This window comes from Macaca thibetana, chromosome 10 (genome assembly GCF_024542745.1).
Source record: "Macaca thibetana thibetana isolate TM-01 chromosome 10, ASM2454274v1, whole genome shotgun sequence".
Lineage (NCBI taxonomy): Eukaryota > Metazoa > Chordata > Mammalia > Primates > Cercopithecidae > Macaca > Macaca thibetana.
In genome coordinates this window covers 21,401,199-21,414,826 of record NC_065587.1, presented here as the reverse complement: position 1 = coordinate 21,414,826, position 13,628 = coordinate 21,401,199, and the positions used below count along the sequence as shown (strand labels likewise).

Sequence of the window (13,628 nt, the reverse complement as noted above, 5' to 3'; positions counted from 1 at the left end):
CTGACGCAGCGTCGATTCCCCTTCCCTCCTCGGTCCCCTACCCCGCCCCTCTCACTGCGGCTGAGCCGGTCAGCCGGGGGCCGCAGGGGAGGAGGCGGAGAGGGCGGGGCCCTCCTCCCCACCCCCTCACTGACAAGGGGTTGGACCCGGCCGCGGCGGCTATAAAAGGGCCGGCGCCCTGGTGCTGCCGCAGTGCCTCCAGCCCCGTCCCGGCCCCGCGCACCTGCTCCGGCCATGATGAGCTTCGGCGGCGCGGACGCGCTGCTGGGCGCCCCGTTCGCGCCGCTGCACGGCGGCGGCAGCCTCCACTACGCGCTGGCCCGAAAGGGCGGCGCAGGCGGGACGCGCTCCGCCGCCGGCTCCTCCAGCGGCTTCCACTCGTGGACACGGACGTCTGTGAGCTCCGTGTCCGCCTCGCCCAGCCGCTTCCGCGGCGCAGGCGCCGCCTCAAGCACCGACTCGCTGGACACGCTGAGCAACGGGCCGGAGGGCTGCGTGGTGGCGGCGGCCACAGCGCGCAGTGAGAAGGAGCAGCTGCAGGCGCTGAACGACCGCTTCGCGGGGTACATCGACAAGGTGCGGCAGCTGGAGGCGCACAACCGCAGCCTGGAGGGCGAGGCGGCGGCGTTGCGGCAGCAGCAGGCGGGCCGCTCCGCTATGGGCGAGCTGTACGAGCGCGAGGTCCGAGAGATGCGCGGCGCGGTGCTGCGTCTGGGCGCGGCGCGCGGTCAACTACGCCTGGAGCAGGAGCACCTGCTCGAGGATATCGCGCACGTGCGCCAGCGCCTCGACGACGAGGCCCGGCAGCGAGAGGAGGCCGAGGCGGCGGCCCGCGCGCTCGCGCGCTTCGCGCAGGAGGCCGAGGCGGCGCGCGTGGAACTGCAGAAGAAGGCGCAGGCGCTGCAGGAGGAGTGCGGATACCTGCGGCGCCACCACCAGGAGGAGGTGGGCGAGCTGCTCGGCCAGATCCAGGGCTCCAGCGCCGCGCAGGCGCAGGTGCAGGCCGAGACGCGCGACGCCCTCAAGTGCGACGTGACGTCGGCGCTGCGCGAGATCCGCGCGCAGCTTGAAGGCCACGCGGTGCAGAGCACGCTACAGTCCGAGGAGTGGTTCCGAGGTGCGCAGGCCCGCGGGTGGGGGGGAGGAGCGCCCCCGCTGACCCCGCAGCGAGCTTCTGGGCGGTGTGACCCAAGGGGGCGCTGCTTACCTTCCCTCTGCAAAGTCCATGCCCCTAGTTAAATCGCGGTTTTACTCTGGGTCTCTTGTGGGACGTACCCAACTCTGGATTGTCCTTCGGTTCCCCCTTTCCAGGTTCTTTAGAGCTATACTTAAGCTCTGGGCCCCCTGCTGCTCTCTACCCCAAGCTTAGGCAACCCCACTCCGATGTCAAGAACAAAACAAGTTTCCTCTGTAGGAAAAAAGTGATGCAGGATTCTGGTCTGCAAGTGCTGGAGACTCTTAGCCCTTCTAAGTAGCAAGGCTTCCCCACCAATGCTGCCACGCCCTCTCCTGCACCCTGCAAGGAACCCTATTCCTCTCTCCCCTACCAGGCTCCTCCCCACTCCGTGCTCACTGCTTAACGTCCCTACCTTAATCTTCCACGTCGGGTGGGGCAGGGCTTTTCGCATCTTTTCTTCCTAGGAGGAACCATTACCACAATCAGTTGTTGCCTGTGGTGAGGTGGCTGGTGGACCCGTTCATGTTTTAATGTCCCTTTTCTCCTTTAGGAAAGCTGGGAGCCTCCCAAGTCTGCCCCTCCCCCAACTCCTTGCAGCCCTGAGTCAGCTAGATTGCGCTGCCTTGAAGCTGTGCCCAGCAGCTGCAGGGTGACCTTGACCAACACTTGCCCTCTCCGGTTTTAATTTCTTTTTGAGTTGAAAGAGTGGGGTAGATCAACTGGGCTGCTTAATTCGGGGAGTTCCGTGATCTCTCACGAAACTGTCTATAAAACTTTGCGTTGTTTTTGGGAGAGAGGGCAGAGGCTTCAGTGATTTTCCAAAAGCATCTGTGATTCACAATAGTTGAGAATCCCCAACCACCTGGATGGTTTCTAAGTCTTTGCCAGCACTAGCTAGCAGGGAAAGCCAGGAAAACCGGGATTTGGATGCATAGCTTTTTCTGTTCCTTTTCCACTCCTCTGCAGAGCAGAACCATCCCCTCCTCCATCTCCGCAGCAAGGCCCCTCCCTGCGCAAACCTCTTTTGGGTTTGCCAGTCATAGGGACAGACGTCCCAGAATTTTACTGGCCCACTCAGCTGGCTTCCTTCCTTCCTCCCTCCCCACCAAGACTCATGCCCTGGGTGCCACTATCTGGGGATTCAGGATGTTCACTTTCATGAGCTAAAGACCAGTCTCCAGACCTCCACTGCCCCTGAAAGGTTTCCTGGGAACCAGGAACTGGTTGCTGGCAGAGGCTGGGGTGTGGCTACCAATGCTCAGGGGCAGTGCGCAGCTAGGTGGAGAAAGGGACAGGGGGGTTGGCATCCAGGCCACGGGCTCTGCAATGACCTTGGACTCTGCGCAGAAACCTGTAAGGAAGGAACCATGGCTACAAGGTGACCTGATTGCTCACGGTACCCTCCTGCCTCTCAAAGGTCACAAGCTCATTAACTTGTTCAGCCACAAGCCTCCAGCCTGCAGCTCAGTGTTAAGCCCCATGGGCCAGGTATAACATTGGAACCCCCAGCACTGCCAGGCCCTTGCTAGGGAGCTGGACTGCAGAGTTTTTGGATCCCACATTGCGGGAGACAGAGCCTGATCTTTGGGGATTTGAGTCCCAGCTCTGCCACTCACTAGCTGGGTGGCCTTAGGGAGTAGTCACTTGCCTTTACCTCACAGGAAAGAGTGAGTCAAGCATCCAGGATGGTGCCTGGCATACGCAGTAGGTCAATCCACGTGTGTCACCTTCAAAATCTGGGCATTAGGCCGGGCGCGGTGGCTCACGCCTGTAATCCCAGCACTTTGGGAGGCCGAGGCAGGCGAATCACGAGGTCAGGAGTTCAAGACTAGCCTGGCCAATGTGGCAAAACCCCATGTCTACTAAAAATACAAAAAATTAGCTGGGCATAGTGGCGGGTGCCTGTAATTCCGTTACTCGGGAGACTGAGGCAGGAGAATCGCTTGAACCCAGGAGGCGGAGCTGGCAGTGAGCCGAGATTGCGCCACTGCACTCCAGCCTGGGCGACAGAGTGAGACTCCATCTCAAAAAAAATAATAATAATAATCTGGGCATTAGAACCCAAATCCAGGTGTGTCTAACCCTGTGCCCTGCTACCTTCTCCCCCAGTGAGGCTGGACCGACTGTCCGAGGCAGCCAAGGTGAACACAGACGCCATGCGCTCAGCGCAGGAGGAGATAACTGAGTACCGGCGTCAGCTGCAGGCCAGGACCACAGAGCTGGAGACACTGAAAAGCACCAAGGACTCACTGGAGAGGCAGCGCTCTGAGCTAGAGGACCGTCATCAGGCCGACATTGCCTCCTACCAGGTGGGCAGGGGCAGGGCAGACAGCTTACCTGATTGGGTAACCCTGGACAAGTTACTGTCCCTCACCAAGTAGGATTGTAGTGGTTAAGATTGTGGCCCTTGGAGTCAGACATACCAGCACTTTCCAGCTGTATGACCCTAGGAAAGTTATCTAATTCTCTGAATCTGAATTCCTTTCCAGCAATGAAAAAAAAAAGCCTAGGCCGGGCGCGGTGGCTCAAGCCTGTAATCCCAGCACTTTGGGAGGCCGAGACGGGCGGATCACAAGGTCAGGAGATCGAGACCATCCTGGCTAACATGGTGAAACCCCGTCTCTACTAAAAATACAAAAAAACTAGCCGGGCGAGGTGGCGGGCGCCTGTAGTCCCAGCTACTCGGGAGGCTGAGGCAGGAGAATGGCGTAAACCCGGGAGGCGGAGCTTGCAGTGAGCTGAGATCCGGCCACTGCACTCCAGCCTGGGCGACAGAGCGAGACTCCGTCTCAAAAAAAAAAAAAAAAAAAAAAAAAAAAAAAAAAGAAAAAAAAAGCCTGCTTTGCAGAGCTGGAAAGATGAAAGAGATAGACTTTTATTTATTTACGTATTTGTTTTGAGATGGAGCCTCACTCTGTTGCCCAGGCTGGAGTGCAGTGGCATGATCTCAGCTCACTGCAACCTCTGCCTCGACTCAAGAGATTCTCGAGCCTCAGTCTCCCGAGTAGCAGGGACTACAGGCGCATGCCATCACACCTGGCTAATTTTTGTATTTTTAGTATCAACGGGGTTTCACCATGTTGGCCAAGCTGGTCTCAAACTCCTGGGCTCAGGCAGTCCTCCCACCTTAGCCTCCCAAAGTATTAGGATTACAGGTGTGAGGCACCGTGCCTGGCCTAGAGAGAGAGACTTTAAATGAGATTAGTGTGAACTTGTCAATGAGCTCGGCAAGGTCTTCAACATTCGAATCCTTCTAGATTTGAATCCCAGCTCTGCCACTCACTAGCTTGGTCTTGGTCACAGTGGACATTTGGTAAACAGCCACCAATGTCTTTGGGTGACCGGGGGAAGGCCTTAGCAGATTCCTTCTTTTAAAGATAACTGGCGGCTGGGCATGGTGGCTCATGCCTGTGATCCCAGCTCTTTGGGAGGCCAAGGCGGGTGGATTACTTGAGGTCAGGAGTTCAGGACCAGCCTGGCCAACATGGTGAAACCCTGTCTCTACTAAAAAGATACAAAAATTAACTGAGCATGGTGGTGTGTACCTGTAATCCCAGCTACTTGGGAGGCTGAGACAGGAGAATTGCTTGAACTGAACTTGGGAGGCGGTGGTTACAGTGAGCCGAGATCATGCCACTGCACCCAGCCTGGGTGACAGAGCGAGAGAGCGAGACTCTGTCTCAAGAAAATAAAAAAAAATTAGCTGGGCATGGTGGTGTGTGTCTACAGTGCTAGCTACTCCGAAGGCTGAGGCAGTCACCAATGCCCTGACTATGTGTCGGACACGGTGGCACACTGGGGAAAGACAGGAGCAAAAGCAGGCAAGGCCCTGCTCCCACTGGGCTTTTTTTTTTCTTTTTTGAAACGCAGTCTCATGCTGTTGCCCAAGCTGGAATGTGACAGCGAGATGACAGCTCACTAAAGCCTTGTCCTCCTGGGCTCAAGTAATCCTCCTGCCTCAGCCTCCTGAGTAGCTGGGACTACAGATGCACATCACCATGTCCAGCTAATTATTTAATTGTTTTGTAGAAATGAGGTCTCACTGTGTTGCCCAGGCTGGTCTCAAACTCCTGAGCTGAAGCGATCCTCCTGCCTCAGCCTCCCAAAATGCTGGAATTACAGGCGTGAACCACCAGAGTCTCACTATATCTCCCAGGCTGGAGTACAGTGGTGCGATCTCGGCTCACTGTAACCTCCGCCTCCTGGGTTCAAGCGATTCTTCTGTCTCAGCCTCCCAAGTAGCTGGGATTACAGGTGTATGCCACCACATCTGGCTAATTTTTGTATTTTCAGTAGAGACAGGGTTTCACCATGTTGGCCAGGCTAATCTTGAACTCCTGACCTCAAGTGATCCGCCCTCCTCGGCTTCCTAAAGTGTTGGGAATACAGGCATGAGCCACCCCTCCTGTCCTCACTGAGCACTTTCTAAGCTCAAGATCTGTAAAAGTTCTCCCATTATCCTACCAGCCAAACAAACAGAAACAACTGTTAACGTCTGATGAATTTCATTTCAGACCTTCCCCAGGCTGAGGTCATTATACAGCAGAATTTTTGCTCCAGATTGTTCCATGTCCACTAATGAGGACCCAACAGCTCCAGCAGGGTTGGGGTTGGCCCCAGTGAGCCTGGCTGGATGGGCCTACTCTGGGGTTGCACAGCCCGCTGCAGCTTCCCTAATACTGAGGGCCAGACACTGGCTGGCATGTGATGTGTGTCACCTCTCCTTCCCAGGAAGCCATTCAGCAGCTGGACACTGAGCTGAGGAACACCAAGTGGGAGATGGCAGCCCAGCTGCGAGAATACCAGGACCTGCTCAATGTCAAGATGGCTCTGGATATAGAGATAGCCGCTTACAGGTGAGACGCACAGGGGCCGTCACATGGTGGAGAAACCTTGTGTTCCTATGAGACGCTAAGCCTTGGGTTTCAAGACCCCGTTTAGGCAGCCTACCTGTCTTAGGGACAAAACTCTTTTTAAATTGCGGCAAAATAGATAAAACATACAATTTACCATTGAACCAATTTATTTATTTTATATTTTATTTATTTTTTTGAGACAGACTTACTGTGTTGCCCAGGCTGGAGTACAGTGGTGCGATCTCTGCCCACTGCAACCTCTCCCTCCTGGGTTCAAGCGATTCCCGTGCCTCAGCCTCCTGAGTAGCTGGGATTACAGGTGCCCGCCACCATGCCTGGCTAATTTTTGTATTCTTTTTTTTAGTAGAAAAGGGGTTTCACCATGTTAGCCAGGCTGGTCTCGAACTCCTGGACTCAAGCCATCTGCCCACCTCAGCCTCCCAAAGTCCTGGGATTATAGGCGTGAGCCACCATGCCCAGCCCCATTTAACCATGTTAAGTAGATAGTTCAGTGATATTAAGTACTTTCACATTACTGTGCAGCCATAACCACTGTCTCCAGAACTGTTTTCATCATCCTAACCTGAAACTCCATACCCAAGAAGCCATCATTATCATTCTCTCCTTCCTTCAGCCCCTGGCAGCCACTCTTAGTTTGTGAGATATATGAGTCTTTTTTTTTCTTTTTGAGATGGAGTCTCACTCTGTTGCCCAGGCTGGAGTGCAGCAGTGTTAGCTCAGCTCACTGCAACCTCTGTCTCCTGGGTTCAAGTGATTTTCCTGCCTCAGCCTCCCAAGTAGCTGGGATTACAGGCACCCGCCACCACACCCAGCTATTTTTTGTATCTTTTAGTAGAGACCGGGTTTCACTATGTTGACCAGGCTGGTCTCGAACTCCTGACCTCAGGTGATCTGCCCACCTCGGCCTCCCAAAGTGCTGGGATTACAGGCGTGAGCCACTGCGCCCAGCCGGTGAGTCTTGAGAGTGACTTACTTTCATTCTGAAATTATTTAGAGGGTGGAAGTTCCTTATCCCCTCCCCAAATCCAACCAGCCAGAGGCCTGCTTTGGAGGGAAAAGAGGTGCTTGAGTTGTCAGGGAGCTTTAAAACTCTGTCCTTGAGAGTTTCTTAGCTCTGCAAGCATTCACTTCTTGGGGAAATAAAATGGAGATGATAATAAGAGCACCCATGTCGTAGGGTTGTCAGGAAGATGAGCTAATCCCATTCTGAAGCTAATCCAGGAAGCACAGGTACCACTGGGCTGCCACAGAGGGAATCCTTAGTCAATGGCAGTCTTGAGAAAGCCAGTCTCAGGAATAAGACCTGGAGGAGCCAGGGCTAAGGAAAAGGACTGATCCCCCAAGGACTTGTCCCAGTTCTGACTGGTGACCTGTGGCTCCCTACTTCTTGGCTCTAGTCTGTAATCTTGCTACTCAAATCATGGCAAATGAACCAGCGGAACTGGCGTCATTCAAGAGCTTATCAGAAAGGTAGTCTCTCGGTTGAGTGTGGTGGCTCATGCCTGTAATCCCAGCACTTTGGAAGGCCAAGGCAGACAGATTGTTTCAGTTTGGGAGTTTGAGGCCAAGCTGGGCAGCATGGCAAAACCCCATCTCTACAAAAAATACAAAAAAAAAAAAAAAAAAAGATAGTTGGGCATGGTGGCACATGCCTTTAGTCTCAGCTACTCAGGAGGCTGACGTGGGAGGATCACCTGAGCCTGGGAGTTGGAGGCTTCAGTGAGCTATGATCATGCCACTGCACTCCAGCCTGTCACCACAGAGTGAGACACTGTCTCAAAAACAACAACAACAACAAAAGACAGACTCTCAGCCCCTCCCCAGACCTGCTGAATCAGAATCTGCATTTTGATAAGATCCCCAGTCATCTGTGTGCTGCTCAATTTGGGAAGCACTAGTCTGAGGGGCAACCCCCACACTTACTCTGCGACAGGCACTCTGCCAAGTCTTTTCCGTTCATTGTCTCACTGAAACAACCCTCTGATGGAGGGACTCTAATGACCCTCTTTTTCCAATGAGGAAGTTGAGGCTCAAAGAGTTTGTGTGTCTTGGCCAAGGTCACCCATCTAGTGAGGAGCAAAGCCAAGAGGGGAAACTGCAGCCTCTACCTTATTCCTGAAACTCAAAATATGGTAATACAGGGTGATGAGAGACACTCGCGATTCAAATGGGAGCATTCTAAGACCTCTTAAACCCAAATTTATAAAAGTGGAATTGTGGTTAGACGCGGTGGCTCACACCTGTAATCCCAGCACTTTGGGAGGCTGAGGCGGGTGGATCACCTGAGGTCAGGAGTTTGAGACCAGCCTGACCAATATTGTGAAACCCCGTCTCTACTAAAAATACAAAAATTGGTGTGGTGGCGTGTGCCTCTACTCCCAGCTACTCAGGAGGCTGAGACAGGAGAACTGCTTGAATCTTGGAGGCAGAGGTTGTAGTGAGCTGAGATTGTGTCACTGGACTCCAGCCTAGGCAACAGAGTGAGACTCCGTCTCAAAAAAAGAAAAAAGTGGAATTGTTTGCTCAGGCTCCCAGGGTTCTCTTGAATACTATTTTAGTTTGAGGTACAATAAATTTAATCTTTGTTAAATTTATTTAGGAGCTTTCTCTTGAGGGCCTTTTTTGTGGGGCAAAAGTTGTTTTATTTCAAAAGTTTCAGGCTTAGCTGTATTGAAGAAGACCAGTTGCTTAAGCCTGGGCAATAGAGCGAGACCCTGTCTCAAAAAAAACACAAAAAACAAAAAACCAGTCCACTGCGTTACATATTCTGGGTGGTCACTGGAATGATTTGCCAAGTGACTTTCTCCAGGCTCATAATGCCCACCCTTCACATTCCTGTTCCACCAAAATCCATATCATTCAATGTCAGTGACCTTCAGGATAGTCTAGGAAGAACCCAAATAGTGAATTTGCTCTGAGTGTATAGTAATGTGTTCCATTATCCATCCTGCAGAAAACTCCTGGAAGGTGAAGAGTGTCGGATTGGCTTTGGCCCAATTCCTTTCTCGCTTCCCGAAGGACTCCCCAAAATTCCCGCTGTGTCCACTCACATAAAGGTCAAAAGCGAAGAGAAGGTCAAAGTGGTGGAGAAGTCTGAGAAAGAAACTGTGATTGTGGAGGAACAGACAGAGGAGACCCAAGTAACTGAAGAAGTGACTGAAGAAGAGGAGAAAGAGGCCAAAGAGGAGGAGGGCAAGGAGGAAGAAGTGGGTGAAGAGGAGGAGGCAGAAGGGGGAGAAGAAGCAGCAAAGTCTCCCCCAGCAGAAGAGGCTGCATCCCCAGAGAAGGAAGCCAAGTCACCAGTAAAGGAAGAGGCAAAGTCACCGGCTGAGGCCAAGTCTCCAGAGAAGGAGAAAGCAAAATCCCCAGCCGAGGTCAAGTCCCCCGAGAAGGCCAAGTCTCCAGCAAAGGAAGAGGCAAAGTCACCGGCTGAGGCCAAGTCTCCAGAGAAGGAGGAAGCAAAATCTCCAGCCGAGGTCAAGTCCCCTGAGAAGGCCAAGTCTCCAGCAAAGGAAGAGGCAAAGTCACCAGCTGAGGCCAAGTCTCCAGAGAAGGCCAAGTCCCCAGTGAAGGAAGAAGCAAAGTCACCGGCTGAGGCCAAGTCCCCTGAAAAGGCCAAGTCCCCAACGAAGGAGGAAGCAAAGTCCCCCGAGAAGGCCAAGTCCCCAGAGAAGGAAGCAAAGTCCCCAGAGAAGGCCAAGTCCCCAGTGAAGGAGGAAGCGAAGTCCCCAGAGAAGGCCAAGTCCCCAGTGAAGGAGGAAGCCAAGTCCCCCGAGAAGGCCAAGTCCCCAGTGAAGGAGGAAGCCAAGTCCCCCGAGAAGGCCAAGTCCCCAGTGAAGGAGGAAGCCAAGTCCCCCGAGAAGGCCAAGTCCCCAGTGAAGGAGGAAGCCAAGTCCCCCGAGAAGGCCAAGTCCCCCGAGAAGGCCAAGTCCCCAGTGAAGGAGGAAGCCAAGTCCCCCGAGAAGGCCAAGTCCCCGGAGAAGGCCAAGTCCCCTGAGAAGGCCAAGACTCTTGATGTGAAATCTCCAGAAGCCAAGACGCCAGCGAAGGAGGAAGCAAGGTCCCCTGCAGACAAATCCCCTGAAAAGGCCAAAAGCCCTGTCAAGGAGGAGGTCAAGTCCCCAGAGAAGGCGAAGTCTCCCCTGAAGGAGGATGGCAAGGCCCCTGAGAAAGAGATCCCAAAGAAGGAAGAGGTGAAGTCCCCAGTGAAGGAGGAGAAGCCCCAAGAGGTGAAAGTCAAAGAGCCCCCAAAGAAGGCGGAGGAAGAGAAAGCCCCTGCCACGCCAAAAACGGAGGAGAAGGACAGCAAGAAAGAGGAGGCACCCAAGAAAGAGGCTCCAAAGCCCAAGGTGGAGGAGAAGAAGGAACCTGCTGTCGAAAAGCCCAAAGAATCCAAAGTTGAAGCCAAGAAGGAAGAGGCTGAAGATAAGAAAAAAGCCGCCACCCCAGAGAAGGAGGCTCCTGCTAAGGTGGGGGTGAAGGAAGACGCTAAACCCAAAGAGAAGACAGAGGTGGCCAAGAAGGAACCAGATGATGCCAAGGCCAAGGAACCCAGCAAACCAGCAGAGAAGGAGGAGGCGGCAGCAGCACCGGAGAAAAAAGACACCAAGGAGGAGAAGGCCAAGAAGCCTGAGGAGAAACCCAAGACAGAGGCCAAAGCCAAGGAGGATGACAAGACCCTCTCAAAGGAGCCTACCAAGCCTAAGGCGGAAAAGGCTGAAAAATCCTCCAGCACAGACCAAAAAGATAGCAGGCCTCCAGAGAAGGCCACAGAAGACAAGGCCACCACGGGGAAGTAAGGCAGGGAGAAAGGAACATCCGGAACAGCCAAAGAAACTCACAAGAGTCCCAGAGCTCAAGGATCGGATTAACACAATTTTCACTTTTTCTCTTTATGTAAGAAGAAACTGCTTTGATGACGGGGCCTTCTTCTTCAAACAGGAATTTGTTAGCAATATGTTAGCAAGAGAGGGCACTCCCAGGCCCCTGCCCCCACGCCCTCCCCAGGCGATGGACAATTATGTTATGATAGCTTATGTAGCTGAATGTGATATATGCCGAATGCCACACGTAAACACTTGACTATAAAACTGCCCCCTCCTTTCCAAATAAGTGCATTTATTGCCTCTATGTGCAACTGACAGATGACCGCAATAATGAATGAGCAGTTAGAAACACATTATGCTTGAGATGTCTTAACCTATTCCCAAATGCCTTCTGTTTTCCAAAGGAGTGGTCAAGCCCTTGCCCAGAGCTCTCTATTCTGGAAGAGCGGTCCAGGTGGGGCCGGGCACTGGCCACTGAATTATGCCAGGGCGCACTTTCCACTGGAGTCCACTTTCAATTGCTTCTGTGCAATAAAACCAAGTGCTTATAAAATGAAAATGTTGCTGCTGCTGTTTATTCTCTTCCCCTGGGAAGGCTGGGGGCAGGGCAGGGGAGATCAGGATGGGACACCCAAGACTGCATGGGACTGAGCAAGCATCAGTTCCCTCGTGGATCTAGAGCAACTTGCATAGTCTCTCTAGTGCTGTTTCCTGGGCACAAACCATGTGCCAGGCAGTGTGCTAGGGGCTTCATTTTCATGATCTGTACAGGTGGCCTGGTATGTGGGTTCTCGGTGTGGACTGTGGACTGCCTTCAGCAGCATCACCTGGGAGCATTATAAAAATGCACGCTTGGGCGGGCGCGGGGGCTCACGCCTGTAATCCCAGCACTTTGGGAGGCTGAGGCGAGTGGATCACGAGGTCAGGAGATTGAGACCATCCTGGCTAACACGGTGAAACCCCGTCTCTACTAAAAATACAAAAAATTAGCCTTGCGTGGTGGAGGGCACCTGTAGTCCCAGCTACTTGGGAGGCTAAGGCAGGAGAATCGCTTGAACCGAGAAGGGCAGAGATTGCAGTGAGCCAAGATTGTGTCACCTGCACTCCAGCCTGGGTGATAGAGAAAGACTCCATCTCAAAACACAAAACAAAAAACAAACTAACTGGGTGTGGTTGTGGGCGCCTGTAATCCCAGCTACTCAGGAGGCTGAGGTACGAGAATCACTTGAACCTGGGAGGAAGAGGTTGAGGTGAGCTGAGATTGCGCCAGTGCCCTCCAGCTGGGGTGATAGAGAAAATAAAATAATAATAAAATTAGCTGGGTATGGGGCACATGCCTGTGGTCCCAGCTACTGGGGGGCTCAGGTGGGAGGATTGTATTAACCCAGGAGTTCAAGGCTGTAGTGAACTATGATCACACTGCACTCCAGTCTGGGTGAAAGGGTGAGAACTTTTCTCCAAAAAACAGAGAGAGAGAGAAATGGCTTTGATTGGTTGGCTCTTCATTATCAAACATGCCCAAGGACTCTATGAAAACCTAAGCATTAATTTTCTGAGCATCTCTTCCCTAGGGAAATCAAACAGACCTCCACAGGCCCTGGCACATAGTACAGCATCTGAATATCCAACTGGGATCTAAGACCCAGGAAATTCCCATGTATCTTGTCTGAAAAAAGTTACAGTTGGTTGAGAACCTCAAAATACTTATAATGATGACAAGTACCATTTGTTGAGATAACCATGCTTTGTTTTTGTTTTTGTTTTGAGACAGTCTTGCTCTGTCACCGAGGCTGGAGTGCAGTGGCACGATCTCGGCTCACTGCAACCTCCGCCTCCTGGGATCAAGCAGTTCTCCTGCCTCAGCCTCCCGAGTAGCTGGGACTACAGGTGTGTGCCACCATGCCTGGCTAATTTTTGTATTTTTAGTAGAGATGGGGTTTCACCATGTTGGCCAGGCTGACCTCAGGTGATCCACCCACCTCAGCCTCCCAAAGTGCTGGGATTACAGGTGTGAGCCACGAAGCATGGCAGAGATAATCATGTTTTTACATAAATTCTCTCCAATCCATATGGGCATTTTTCAACACAGAGATTCTGATGCCTATTTTAATGGTGAGAAAACAGGTGAGGTGAGTTGCCCAGAGCCACACAGCTAGTAAATGATAGTGCTAGAATTTGAACCCAAACCTTAACTCCAGAGTCCATGTTTTCTGTTGTACCATGCCACAGAGTCCTGAGCAAGCTGCATTGGTTTAATTTTGGTCATCAAATGACTGCTATGTCAGGTGTCAGCTGTTCCAATTCACCTGGGATATAGGAATTTCCCAAGATATAGGACTTTTAGTGTTAAAACCAGGGAAGTCCTGGGCAAATGGGGATGAATTGTTCCACCTAAAGTTTGGGCAGCCATTCTAGCACATGTCAGAATATTGCATGTGACAAAACCTAATGGCAACATTCAAGGGCTGAAGTGAAGTCACTGGACTCAGTCACTTCTTGGCTGTCAGGTCTGTTTTCCTTAATATTGGCTTTTGTGATAGGCTTCCTCTATAATGGCTCCAATGGGCAAGTGCCTGTAATCCAAGCACTTTGGGAAGCTGAGGCAGGAGGATTGTGTGAGGCCAGGAGTTTGAATCCAGCCTGGGCAACAAAGCCCCTGTCTACCAAAAATTTAACCAAAACAAAACAAAACAAAACAAAAAAAACCCCAAACTACTGGGCATAGTGGTGCATGCCTGTAGTTGTAGC

General features: G+C 52.4%; 1 protein-coding gene across 1 annotated transcript; it reads left to right on the top strand.

Annotated features, from left to right (window-relative positions):
- The first annotated feature begins 234 nt into the window (after positions 1-234).
- Positions 235-11,439, top strand: NEFH (neurofilament heavy chain). Its single transcript, XM_050806787.1, has 4 exons — positions 235-1,117; positions 3,287-3,486; positions 5,909-6,033; positions 9,008-11,439. The coding sequence occupies exons 1-4, from the start codon at positions 235-237 to the stop codon at positions 10,851-10,853; spliced, it is 3,054 nt and encodes a 1,017-aa protein (XP_050662744.1). The 3' UTR covers positions 10,854-11,439.
- The last annotated feature ends 2,189 nt before the right edge of the window (positions 11,440-13,628 follow it).